The sequence below is a fragment of the Plectropomus leopardus genome, chromosome 18 (assembly GCF_008729295.1).
Source record: "Plectropomus leopardus isolate mb chromosome 18, YSFRI_Pleo_2.0, whole genome shotgun sequence".
Taxonomy (NCBI): domain Eukaryota; kingdom Metazoa; phylum Chordata; class Actinopteri; order Perciformes; family Serranidae; genus Plectropomus; species Plectropomus leopardus.
The window spans coordinates 2,062,191-2,076,192 of record NC_056480.1 but is presented as its reverse complement, the minus strand read 5'-3'; the positions used below and the strand labels follow the sequence as shown (position 1 = coordinate 2,076,192).

Sequence of the window (14,002 nt, the reverse complement as noted above, 5' to 3'; positions counted from 1 at the left end):
TTGTAGCCACAATAGAATTCCCCATCACTATGTGTTCTTCATTTCTCCAATACTGTAATATGTTTCGTACAGCCCAGTCACTAGACGAAAATTTCACGTTTCTGCACACACATTACATTTCTTCGCTTGTGTTATATTAACATTTCTAAAGTGACGTGAGCTGACTTTTTAATCAGGAGCTGAAGGGCATGATGGATGGTGTGACAAAAAGACGAAATGTCTACCAGACTACAGACCAACAAACAACAAAATCGGCTTTCTAGCTGCCAGACTTTGGTGTTTTTTCTGTTTTTGTTTTGCAACCTGTCAGTTTGTTTCCAGTTGGGATAGTTTATTGTGCCACCCAAAACCAGGTATTTTAAGCCAAAACATAATCTTCTCCCAACCGTAACCAAGGGGTTTTTGGTGCCTAAGTCTAACCTGACATTAATCACAGTGTTGTTGTTTAAATGTAAAGATTCAGCTTATGAACTAAGATACAAAGATATGTATCCTTGGTTTGCAGAAACATATAATATCAACAGTTATTCTGGTGACTGGGTTTGAAACTTGCCTGGGTCCATGAGACAAGTTTCTCAGTTACAATAAAAAAAGATAATGGTTGATAATGTTAAAATGCATTTGTCGTTTGTGTTTATGTGTGTTATTGTTTAGATCTCCAGTGAAAACTGTGATGCAATACGGCACACTTTCTTATGATGAAAATGTCTGTCAAGTCATGTAAACCTTTGAAATATTATTAAATTATGATATTATTTTAAAATAATATTAATAAATATTTTCTTTAATCAGTCGTGTCGTGGGGGTGGAGGGTGGTTGTGGAGGGTAGGCTTGGGTGGGTAGAGGAAGTGGGCATAATGTATAATGAACTTTCATCTGTCTATTTCTGTAAATAAATAAACAAATAAATGAAAAACAACAACCAGTGAGCAACACTCAATAAGCCAATCGCCACCACAGGCAGGACTGACATTGTTGTCAAGCCTTGACTGTGTTTATATGGGCCATGTGGTTATGGTGACATATACTGTATGCTGCTCTCGCCACTGAAATTTACTGGCCAATCCAGCGTGTTTCCCAGCTACAATCACTGTCAAACACTGTGCAGACTCCACTTCTTCAGTGCATCACAACCGTATGCTGTTATGCTACATGTGATTGGTTGGGGAAAATCAAATCCCCCTCCCTCACAGGAATTGGTTAGAGTGTACACAATGTCAGACAAATTTGAAATTTGTCAGTCACAAACAAAACAACATGCAAATACCATATAATCACACAGTACGAGGTTGTTCAAAGATATGCGTGTGTAGCCGGGTTTGAATTCATAAAATATTTTTAATAGTTTTATTCAAAATCCTGTTATCTTTACAAATATTTGACAGCGTTTACAGTCCTTTTTTTTTTCAGTTTATAGTTTTGGCTTACACATGAGGGAGGGACTGTTGACTGACCACACTGTAATACTTTTAATATTTACAGTCAAAGACACAAGAATAAACATAACAAAAAAACCCTAATATACATTACAGTGTACACCAAAGGCGAGAACAAGCAAGTCTTTAAGCATATATCTTATTTTTTACATGTGTCAACATTCTGCTTACAAACTACACAGTTCGTTAAAAGGAGGAGGTGTATAAATTCAAGTCTATTCAACAATAAGAGAAGAAACATATGAAACAAATGTCATGCATTTGGCCCGCTATCATGAGAGGAAAACAGGAGCATGGTTTTAAAGTGCTGCTCGTCTTGGCATTACAGTCGGAGAAACAGTTTGCAGATATTTACAGCTGTAGTGCGATGATGTGGTCCTGATGCTGAGAGATACTATTACCATGGCAACAACAGATACCCCTTTTTACTACCAAGGAAGAGAGTCCGCCGTCTCTGAGTTTAACTCAGAGGAGATGGGGTTATAATAAACAAATAATAAGCAGTTTAGTCCCAAAGATGTGCTTTACAAACAACCACAGGGTTAACATGGGGGTTAGAAAGTGCTATTTACTTATTTACAAACAATAATAAATGTTTTAATAAATTAAAAACAGACTATCTGATATAATTTACATGTACAAAAAACTCTTTTGTTATAAAAACATGAAGGTGCAGCTACGAACAGAGATCAACAATGCCTCCTTTCACCTCTTCATCTTCTCTGAGCTTGTATTTGTGTGTGTGTGTGTGTGTGTGTGTGTGTGTCTGACTCTGCCATGTGGTTTGAGCTGGTTGGAAATAGGCAGGATCAGATCAGTCGTCCACAGGTAAATCCTGCTGTAAGCCACCGATGGCCGAGGAGACATCTGCAGTGACATGTTGAGTTAACACTGTGCCGCTGCAGTCAGGTGGCCCGTGGCCGTAACGTGTCATGTCTGACATTGAGCCACAGTGTTCTTACGTAACGGCCAACTTTTGGGCAGAGAAGCAGATTTACAGAAGTGCAGAACTACCGGGCCAGAAAAAAAAAAAAAAAACCCTGATCAGTATCAGATAACATGAAAACTGTCACATTTTTACAAGATATTGTAATGCAATAACTAGATTTTTTAATGTTATAACAAGAAAAGTTTCTTGTTAAAATATATATTAAAAGTAAAAAAAAACCTCATCTTGTTACAACATGAAAAAACATTAGAATATCAAGTAAAAATGTGACAAAATATTGTTTTAACAACAAAATCTTCTTGCTATAACATTAAAAGATCTTGTTAAAACAAAATATATCTTTATATAATATGAAAACATCTTGTTATTCATGAAAATATCCTGTACAAAATATGTTTTAACAAGATATCTTTCTTGTAATAATATGAAACATATTGTTATAACACTAAAATATCTTGTTATCGAAGAAACAATCTTGCTATAACATGCAAATATCTTTTAAAAACATCTTGTTTTAACATGAAAATATCCCATTAAAATGTGAAAAATATATTGTTAGACATTTTTCTTGGTATAACATGAGAACATATTGTATAAACATAAAATGCATCTTGTTGTAATGTGAACAATATGCCTTTTTTTTACAAGAAATTTTCTTGCTATGACATGAAAACATCTTATAAAAACCTGAAAAACATCTTGTCATACCATGAAAATGTCTTATAAAAATGTGAAAAACTTTGTTCATGTTATGACATGACAGTATCTTGTAAAAACTTGAAAAATGTCTTGTTTTAACAAACAACTTTTTTTGTTACATCATGAAAATATCTTGTTAATATATTAAAATAGCATTTAAAGATATTGAAAAAACATATTGTTGTAACAAACAACTTTTGATACTGATCAGTTTTTTCTGGCCTGTCAGTTCCCAGTTCAGATTCCCTTACAGATAGACACATATTTTTTTTTTTACATTAAAACTTTATAGACATAATGTAATTTTATCCTTATAAAGAACACATATACATTGATATTTTTTTTTTGCCACAAAAGCTGTTTTCTTTCTACAAAAAAAAAAAGCCTGCCATAAAGTTTCAATATGAAATACTAGTATAAAACAGTCTGCCAAAGTCTCACTGTGCAAAATCGACACCAGTAGATTGTGCCTTATTCGAAAACATTCAAACCTACGATGAAAAAAAGTCCTGCAACAGCATTATTCCTTTGTCTCCACAAACCAATCTGCAGCAATGCGTCTGAGTCATCACGGCTCAGGTCTCCATGTGGCTTTATTTGTATCCTGTGCCTCTGAGCCACTCTTTCACCTCCTGTAGTGTTTATGTTGCTCACATACTAAACAAAATGAGCTAGTGCAGGCGAGCTGGTGGCAACAAGCAACCTTTGGACCTGTACTGATGGAGTGAAATCCTATTATGTGTGTTGGATCCCTCAGAGCGGCCGTAGTCATGACCACACAGCTGGTAAATCCAAAGCCCTGCGCTCTTTGGAGCTTTTAAAGTTGTCCTGCTGAGAGCGTTGGAGCGGGGAAGTGAGGGAGTAGGTGGAGAAGGCAGAAAGATCTGACAGGAATGGCAAAAAATATTTAGAAAAAAAAAAGCAAAATAGCTCCTGCTCTGTCTGTTGCCCGTGGCTGACCTTGCAATCACAGCAAGCAATGACATAAATCTTTCCCCATCTTTGATCCATGACAAAATAACATTTCCCTGCTCTCCACCTATTTCTGACAGGGGGATGTAATGGAAAATGTTGGGATGATGATGCTACGGCTCTGTTTTTCCAGGCTCCAGCATCAGTCCTTAGTGGCAGGGGTCAAAGGGGAGCTCGGTGAGCCCTCCATGGAGCTCCACTGCATCCTCGGTCCAGGAGATGACATCACCAGTGAGGTGGCCTCCGCAGGTGGCCTGGCTGTAGATCTCGCTGGGCGGCAAGACTCTGGACCAGAACTGGAGGTCAGACAGCTCTCCTATGAAGGACTGTGTGACGTCGAAGCGACCTCCCATTGTGTCCTGAGAGGAACAGAAAAAAACAGATTAAAATGTTTGATAGACTTAATATTAAATACAGATTTTTCCCCTTATCTGTAGTGCTATTTATCAGTCTTAGACTGTTTTGTGTGAGCTGACGAGTGTTGGAGATGTCGGCTGAAGAGACATCGGCCTTCTCCCCAATATGATGGGACAACATGAACTAGTCTGAAAACACAGACCTTTAAAGCCAGGTTCCAGAGTGTAATTTTTTTGAAAATGCCACCCCCTCTGTCACTGTGTAAACTGGCAATGCACTGATCCTGTGAGAACGGGGATATCCTGGCTGCACTTTGCACATGCGCATTACCTTTCAGACAAATAGTCATGCAGAAACAGGAGGACAACAATAACAACAATGGCGGACTGGTGGAGCTGTGTTTGTGCTGCTGACTTTACTGAGTTTATTAACCCTGTTGGTTCTTGTGCATGTAATCACCATCTTATTTGTTCACACTCACCACTTTGTAATGACATGGTGTGTCATTACAAAGTTACACCTCCAACTACTGGCCTGGCATGCATACTACAGCGTTTATGTTTTTGCAGATCCGTGTACACGGAGAAAATAAATACTTCCATCTTTAGTGGGAACATCTAAGTGAACATCTAAGTGTGAGCTTTCACAGTTCATAAGATTATGGCTCAATTCAGCTGACACCATGGCAACAATTTATATGTTCAACACCAGTATTTTTTTGGAGATTTCTTCTTTTGACATTGTCTGTGCATGGTTACTGTATCCATTTACAGTTTTAAATACATACTGTAAAGAAAGCACACTGAATGCCTCACCTGCTCCTGGCCCAGGATGAAGATCCCTCCTGGTTTGATGGGGTGCCAGGCTGACAGATTTTGCCCCGAACCTTTCTTCACTCCGTCCTGGTAGGCCTCCCAGACACCGTCGCGTGTTGTCCACGTCACGCACACGTGATGCCACTTCCCATCTGTCATGGTTATGGGCAATGTCACCGCCTAAACGCACAGGCAGACAGGGACAGACCATCAGAGGTGAAGACAAAGTCTGATCTGACTTAGAGTACAGACTTCACCCTGATTAGCTTCTTGTTCCCCCAAACATCAGTCCGTCACAGCTTCACATGCACGTGCTCACTGATGTAGGGATTTATAGTGGATCTGTACAATATCAGAATCTCATAAACTCCTAAAATTAATTGCAGACTGAGATTAATCTCCAATTTGTGTCATTGATCAGTTTGATGACTGCCAAGTGTCTAGTGACTAGAAAAAAGTGAACATGAACGTTCATTCCTCCTGGTAATGTCACTGCTACAGACAATTAGGCCAATCAATTACGATAATCAGATTAATTGCTTTGTTGATTTGTTTGTTGAGCTGACTGCTCACAGGGCCGGGGCCAGGAGGGGAAGAAGACAAAAGTCTGCCTTCCGTTATCAGCTTTTCGGAGAATGAAAGATAAGAAGGCTAATAGAATAATTGAATAATTTGTGTGTCATCCATCGGTATACAAGGTCAGAAAATCATAAAGTGTCAAGTCAGAAGGTTCTCCACCTATTGTTGGAGAAATGGCAAAAAGAAAATCTGCAAAACGTCCAGTTACATCTTAATGCTTTTGATGCACAGATACAGACACATTTTCTCAAGCTTCAAGTTATCTTCTTTAATTATCTTAACTAGTCCAGTCAACAAAAAAAAATGTTGGCATTTTATGTTTCTGTAAACCAAGGATACCTTACATTTGTACATCATAATGTAGCATATAAAACTAAATTTTTAGTCACCTCCAGATGACAAAATCAGCTTATGTACTAAATCACTTTTGAAACATTGTTGTGGCACCAAAAAACAAGTGAATGTTAAGCATCCATGGCTTGCAGAAATGTACAGTGCCAACATTTTCTGACTGGGCTCCCTTATAATCAGCAGCATCAAACTTGTAGGAATGAATACAAGCTGTCCAACTGTCTTTCTTTCCACATGGTATTAGTAGACTCGAAATTTTAAGCAAAAACCTTTTACTTACCATGGCCATTCTACTAGTTACTTTTTTGAGGTGTTGCATGCCAACCATGTGTCTATGTCATAGCCAAGCTTTTAATATACAGAACCAGGATAAAAGGGTGTTAATACCTTAGAAAATAGACCATTTCATGAAGCAGTTGACACCTATTTTGTCTTCATGCCACTGTAATTACTGTAATTATTACTTTCTCTTTTTTGTTTGTGTAATAATTTCTCTATTTTTTACATGTTTAAAATAAATAATTCAAATCAAATCAAAAGACATTGGTATGTTTTGTGATAAAACACTTGCACCCAAAATGTGCCTCTCTATCCATTTCATTTTAGACTGTGTATGCAAATTACGACTGAAAATGTAATCTGACTATCTCGTGACAGGAGAGCATGACATGGCAAATACTGTGCAAAGTCTGACGTCATGGCACTCTCCTTGTAGCTCTGGCCTCCACTGATGAGGTGACGCTGACCTGTCTGAGTTGTGACTATCACACCTCATTGTGTGGGCAAGATTAGTAAAACTCCAGGGCATGAATATTTGAGACCTACAGTGTTGCTGAAGGAGATCACAGAAGCAGCTTTTTAACTGGAAAACCTTTCTTTAGCATCTTCATAGATGTTTGTTAGTATTTAATCATTATATATACAGCAACACTATGTTTTCTGTAGCAGAATCAGCAGGGACCACCACACAAAGTGGAGCTTTGTCAGCTTAGTTTCATTTGTCAAAGCTTCAACAAAGAGTTTTAGTGTTTGGATCTATTTTTGTCAGCATTTTCCGGCACTTGATGCTGTACAATTTATTTCATTGCATTGTTTTTACCTTGTCATTGATTAGCAGCTCCATGGGGTTGCTGCCCCACTCAATGAGCACCAGCTCATTAGCTTGTCCAGCCACGGCGTAGGAGAAGGGAGTACCGAGGCCGGGACCTGCACCTGCCTTCAACCACAGGCAGATGGTCATGGCGAAGATTTCGTTGACCACTGACCGCTTCATCCTGCCATACATGTAGTTGGTCTTCATGGGAAAGTCAAGCAGGAAAGCGTTGGGACTCTTTAGCTTCTTGTGGGTTCCTAGTCGGACAGAGAGTGCAGAATTAGATTCAGGTCAATAATTTGGGGAGATCAAACCCCCAGGAAGTGCACCAGGCTCTGATACAAATTTTACATAGTGGCCAAAAGTGGAATTACACTGTCGGAGTGGGTGATGCCCACAGGCCCAGAAATACTTTTCCCCATTGACTTACATTGGGAAAGAGACATCTGTAAATCAGTAAATATTTTTTTGTGATCCTGAAAACCCCCGCAAAATGACTTCTATCACTATCTAGATTTAAGCCATCCATTTTGATACAATCGAAAACAAAGTCTCAGTGTTAGTTGACCTGTTAGGTTTTATTTTTGACCTGTGGCGTTTTCTTTGAGTTAAATACTGGCTAATCATCACTTCACAATTTAAATATGAACAATGATTACATGATAGACTGTACTGTAGCTGTGTGTGTGTGTGTGTGTGTGCACACGTGTGTGTACCGTGGTCATTGTTGCCATGGTGCAATTGACTGAGCACAGTTTCAAGCTTGCCGTGTCCCGCGCCCCGCAGTGTCGTCTCTTTGCTGCTGAAAGGAAGCCGCCGTGGGTGATGATCGTTGCCATGATGGTTGTCTTGGGGGTTGTCATGGTGGTCATTGCCGTGGTGGTCATCATGGTGGTCATCGTGGTGGTCATCGTGGTGGTCATCGTGGTGGTCAGGCCCGTGATGATAGTCGTGGTGATCATCATGATGACTGCTGTCATGGTGATCATCAGGGTGATCATAGTGGTCATCGTGGTGATCATTGTGGTGGTCATCATGATGGCCGTCATGGTGGTAGCTGTGATGGTTGCCATAGTGACCACGATACCGGCTGTGGTGCCAGTCGTAGTGGTGGTCGTGATGACGATTATGGTGACTGCCGCGATGGCTGTTCCTGTGGCTACTGTGGTGGTTGTTATGATGGCTGTCACGGTGGTCATCATGGTGATCATTTCCACGATGGTCATCATGGTGGTCGTTACGGTGACCATTACCATGATGGTCATCGTGGTCGTTGGGACGGTGGCCATTGCTATGGTGGTCATCATGGTGATCATCGTGATGGTCGTTGTGGTGGCTGCTGCCGTGATGGTCGGAGTGGTGGTCATCATGGTGGTCATCATGATGATCACCATGGTGGTCGTTGTGGTGACTGTAGTCATGGTGATCTCGGTAGTAGCTGTGCAGCTGGTCCTCCAGGGCAGTGATCTTTCGCTGGAGGAGTTCCCTCAGGGAGCTGGAGTACGAGCTGGAGGAGTTTCTGGCCTGCAGAAGCACAAACACATCAGTCAGGATTTCACTTAACACATGAATACATATAAATCAGATCATGGCTTCAGTGGTGTACTCATGTTATGATAAAAATAAGTTATGATTTAACCTTATACCAATGGCATAAACTTATTTGTTTAACTTTTATACTTCGCAATATTTTAACATTTTTTAATCACCAAGCCTACCTCCATCTACCAGCCTATTCTCATTCCAAAGTTGTCAAATACCACTGCTTGGGGAAGTGACTTTGGCATAAGACACCAGCGTCAAAAGCCACCAATGGTGGTGGTATGATACGCCGGCCAACGGCGTCAGTTTTTAGTGTGGCTGGGTGGCATCTGTCATGGCAGTATGATACGCCATGGACTGTGTCACATTGAGATGCAGCCGGTAACAACATAATATAAGGAGTGATGGTGAATGGGTCCAACAAAGCCTGGACTTTCACCTGGGACCCCGCTGTTTGCTTCCTGTACAAATTTTGAGCCAAACAAAAAAGTTTTTTCCCCAAACCTAAACACATACTTTTGTTGCACAAGGAAATTAATGCAAGAGATTTTACCAAAGTTGTAAGTTAATTGGCACCCAATCCCAGAATGTCAACAAGTGATGGAGGAGGGTACCCATTGTGTAATATGTAGAAATAAATGCCACTGACTAAGTGCCGATATCTGATGACTTTGAATAAGAATGTGTTGGTGCTACTATTTTACTTTTTATTTCCCTCTGCAGATAGTTCCTGCTATAGGAGTACTTTTATCATCATCAAGATCAATTAGTGGAGCCTTTGCTTGACGCTCTTATATTCCCCCTCTTAGTCCATTCCAAAACATATCCACGGGACCCCTCAGTAACTTCAACACATAAAAATGGACATGGACAAGAGGTACTAAAAATGACAAATGAGCAAACTCGATGCTGATGAGGGTGCAGCATACAGAGAAAGCCAGTAAGTGGACCATGAGACGGTATTGTTTTGTTAAACTACATTTCAAGGTCAAGAATTAAGTGTGTAAAGTTTAACAACCTCTGAGCTTGAAGAAAATTACTACAATAAAGAGTCTGAAGTCCTTTGCAGTAAATTTGTAGTGAATAAATAAGAATTATGGAATGGCATTTAAAGTTGCAGGGGAATAGTTTCCGCCCCTCCCTCCTCTCCCTCGCTCATCCTTGTCTTCCTCACCAGCAAATCCGGCTTTGTTCCCTGCCAGCGCACGCCACGATTAATAGCCTCGTCAGAGAGGATGAAACTAATTGAAGGTGAGGCTGGCTAGCACCCTTCGGCGCGTGGCCAGAGGCTGGTGGTGTACACATCCTGTTAAAGGAGGGAATGACGGAAGGTAAATCCTGGCTCTGCTTCTGTTTTATCACACCTTTGAGGGAGATTGTCTGGGATTTCTGGCAGCACTTTCCCTAAACGGAGCCAGAGACCACCTGCACTGATAGTGAGGCTTTCACAGGCCAGCAGGCAGCAGGGGTTGAGTCTGGCAATGTGACACCGGCATCATAAAATGATGTAACACAAGTGACACAGTGGAACCACATTGTGAAAGGACAAATTTGAATTAATTTTCAGAGAGCCTCCACAACAGTTACAAAGGTTCCCAGTGAGCACTGATTTGGTGCTTTGTTGCTCACACTGAAATAAAAATCAAGTTAAAAAGTGTTTTTTTTTTTTTTTTCCCAGTTCCCAGTATTTTTGGCATACAAAGTTGACATACTTGGCCTGGTTTCCACAGAGGAAATAAATCCTTAAAGGTGCAAATGCTGATTCTAATCTACCACTCCTTTTTCTCAAATTCAACAGTTAAAACACAGCACTCTATATGAGCGCTGCGAGGGGCATAGGCACAGGGAGGCTTTAAGTGTTAACTTTAAAAGTTCCTCATTAAAACCCAAGTTGCTTAATTAAAGCCCCTTGTAAAACCATTTTTTATAAAAAAAAGAAAAAAGAAAAAAAAAATGTTTTTTAAAAAATCAAAATTTAAAAGGACCAACAACAAAGGTGAGACAAACTTTTTTCTCATTAAAACCGAATCCATTCATTAAAAGCCCTTTTTAAATTGGAAATTGGAAACAAGAGGCTTGAGTGTAACACTTTGCCTGCTACTCTCCCTCGTCAACGTTTTCCAAAAGGAACAGAGCATCGCCATGATAGTAATGAAACCTAACATCGGGACTTTCTGAAAGAGCTCTGATGGAAGTATATTTGTCTTTCTCCGGACTGCCCGATGACAAATGTACAAATAACAATAGTGTGATCTGATGATCTCTCTCTTAGAAGCCTCTGTCTTCCTCTAAGCTTCACTGCAACATGTGATAGTTGAACACAAGGGTTGGTTTAGGTCAGAGGTGAGGCCTAATCAACTTACAGTAGCTTCCTGTGTGAGCTCATGCTTGGCCACTGATATCCAACAGGGGGATCCAGAGCCGGAACAACACTGAGAGGATATGGGCTTCTAATGGCTCAGAGACAACAGACAGCTGTGATATCAGTGTTGTTGGCAGCTTGTGTCTGACAATGATTTGTGGGCGGTTCTAGATGTGCGTGTTTTTCCACCAACTTTGAATCTTATGTAAAATGTTTGCATTTCTTCCAAAACTACACATATGCCACTGAAAGTACTTTTTTTAAAGATGAAAATATGAATAATTAATGAAAAAAGCCTTTAATTCAGAGAGCACAAACAGAATCCTATGGGTTACCATGTCTTCACAAAGCGTATCTTTCATCGAGTATTTTGGCCACGGACATCACCGAGCTTGTGACTCTTAATGACGCAAGACATGACCCCAATTAAGTCAAACCTTTGATAGACTTCCACGTCCCTGCAGACTGTTCAGCCTCTCCTTGCAGACACATTACTAAGAATGTAAAAATGTTTGCATGGCACAGGACTAGGAAGTCCTCCTTCGGGAACTCTCACAGAATGGTTACCCTTTTCACCTGAAATATTAGCACTTTAATTACATCCATATGAATATCTGCAGATAGGAGGCAGAGCTGTTTCTTTCCAGGCCCTGTGGCATTTTTGTATAGTTAAGAGAAAAAACTCTTGGAGTTAAGTCATAAAAAGATGTAACAGCTTCTGTGGGAATCAATTTGGATCACTGAACCTCGGAGGTAGTATCATTGTGTTAGTAAAAAATACACCAATCATCTGTCCTATTTGAATAGTACCATAATTTAAACAAGTAAACAATAAACATCTGACAGCAGACCTTAGATTGTTTGGCCATTTGGCCATCGGTCATGGCCAATGTACTTTCTGAACTTTCTACATGCTTCCCTCGAGAATTTATTTTCCCTCCCAAATTACGCCCTATGTTCCCTTGTGCACTTTTTCCATTTCTATTTAGGACCCATGTTCCTTCATGAACTTATTTTCATCCAATATTGGCTCTTTGTTCCCTCAATATCAAAGCTGGCCGTTCTGTAACTGGGTTAGGGTTAAGACTGTCTATGTTAAAATCTGTCTTTTGAGATATTGTGCTAACAATATTGATAACAGAAAGACTAATGGACAAACAAAAACATGTAAGAAAACAACCTCATTGGCTAGGGTACTGTTCTTGGAGAACTTAGGGCTGAAGGAAGATAGACACACTCTCTGAGTGACATGAGGTGTTTTAAATGCTGCACAAAGTGCCCTGTATACTAGCTGTGAGTGGTGAACTCCAGCATAGCCTAGCAGAATCAAGCTTGTCCTCTAATTAGAAGGTCAGAGGATTGATCCCAGACCTCCAGTATCCCTGGGCAAGATACTGAACCCCAAATTGCTCCTGATGTTGCACCATCGGTGTGTGAGTGTGTATGAATGGTGGCAGGTGGCACCATGCGTGGTAGCCTCGGCCTCCAGGGTGTGAATGTGTGTGTAAATGTGACATGTAGTGTAGAAGTGGTTTGATTGGTTGGAGGACTAGAAAAGCGCTATACAAGTGCAGTCCATTTACCATTTACCATTCCATATAACAAGTGGAAAATGACATGTCATCCCTCTAGCACCATAGTTTGACCTGTAGGGTCACAGACCAAGAGTTGGGAGTGAGAATGCATTAGTAGAAGCTACCATTAAGATGGAACTCTAAACCTCAAAAATATCCATCTATCAGTACTGTCCTGGCATTGGTCAAACCTTGCTTATTTTGGTTGTTTGATGGTTAATTCCCACTGGTGATGCAAAAAAGCCTTTTCTCTGAACATGCAAGTCAGATTTTTGCACTCACCTGTAAGCTCTCCAGCCTCTCCTTCAGTGTCTGCAGTGTTTTGCCTGTCTGTTCAGGGGAGAAGGAGCTGTGTTTTCCATATGATGAGCCCTTCCTGTGGTGGGGGTCTGACCTGTGGCTGCCGTGGGAGTAGTGGTGATCGTTACTGTGGTACGCAGAAGGCCCGTGGTGTGACGATGATGGTGTATGGTGGTTGCTGTGATGCCCATGGTGGTCATCATGGTGGCCATCATGGTTATTGTCATGATGGGTATCGTGATGGTTGTCGCGATGGTTGTCATGGTGATCAGTACCATGGTGACCACCGAAGCCTTCGCACAAGGTGAGCTTGGCGGTGAGCTCCCTGATGGTCTCCCGCTGGTCCAGGATGGTCTCCTTTTGCCTCACAAGGCTCTCGCGCAGGTGCAAGATGGTGGCTTTGGCCTCGTCTGACATCATGCCTCTCCGGCTGCTGCCGTTGTGGCCGTTTGTGTGGCTGTTAGTGCTCGGTCCATGGGGCACACTGGGTGGGGAGTAGCAGCTGGGGTCTGCTTCTGGGGGGATTGGCGTGCAAACAAATTTGGGGCTAATGCCATAATCATACTCTATGCCAGGCATACTTCCTGTTGCTGCTGCACATGACAGGAAGTAGTAGAAAATTAGAGAACGTAGGGGAAAGAAAGGGAGGATGAAGCCCAGAGAGGCTCCAACCCATTGCTGGTGTCTTGCAGACAGAGGCATGAGACTCAGAGGGCTGACGTCTCTGGCCATATTTGGCCTGAGTCAAAGTTATTCCTTGACGAATGACACTCCTCCGAGGCCTTAGCTTTTTTGTGACCATGAATGAAGGTCATAGGCATTGAACTGAAAGGTTGTGAGGCAAAACATGTCAACAGGAAAATCGCAAACAAAGTTTCCTCTTAGACAGCATACAAAATCTTTTAAGAGGACCAGCAGCACAAACTCAAAAGCAATATTCCAAGGGTGCTGCCAGACCTTTTAAGCTGTTTGC

General features: G+C 41.1%; 1 protein-coding gene across 1 annotated transcript; it reads right to left on the bottom strand.

Annotated features, from left to right (window-relative positions):
• Positions 1-4,205: 4,205 nt before the first annotated feature.
• On the bottom strand, positions 4,206-13,671 carry LOC121958121 (neuronal pentraxin-1-like). Its single transcript, XM_042506992.1, has 5 exons — positions 13,012-13,671; positions 7,968-8,775; positions 7,258-7,508; positions 5,229-5,408; positions 4,206-4,415 (listed from the first exon to the last, which is right to left on the bottom strand). Exons 1-5 carry the CDS (start codon positions 13,606-13,608, stop codon positions 4,206-4,208), a joined length of 2,046 nt encoding a protein of 681 aa, XP_042362926.1. The 5' UTR covers positions 13,609-13,671.
• Between the last annotated feature and the right edge of the window lie 331 nt (positions 13,672-14,002).

Excerpts from the sequence above, each read along its gene's own strand:
- LOC121958121 (XM_042506992.1), bottom strand. The coding sequence starts at position 13,608 with ATGCCTGGCATAGAGTATGATTATGGCATTAGCCCCAAATTTGTTTGC. Across the intron at positions 5,409-7,257 it reads AGCTGCTAATCAATGACAAG|GCGGTGACATTGCCCATAAC; the intron begins GTAAAAACAATG and ends CTGTGCGTTTAG. Across the intron at positions 4,416-5,228 it reads TCATCCTGGGCCAGGAGCAG|GACACAATGGGAGGTCGCTT; the intron begins GTGAGGCATTCA and ends TGTTCCTCTCAG.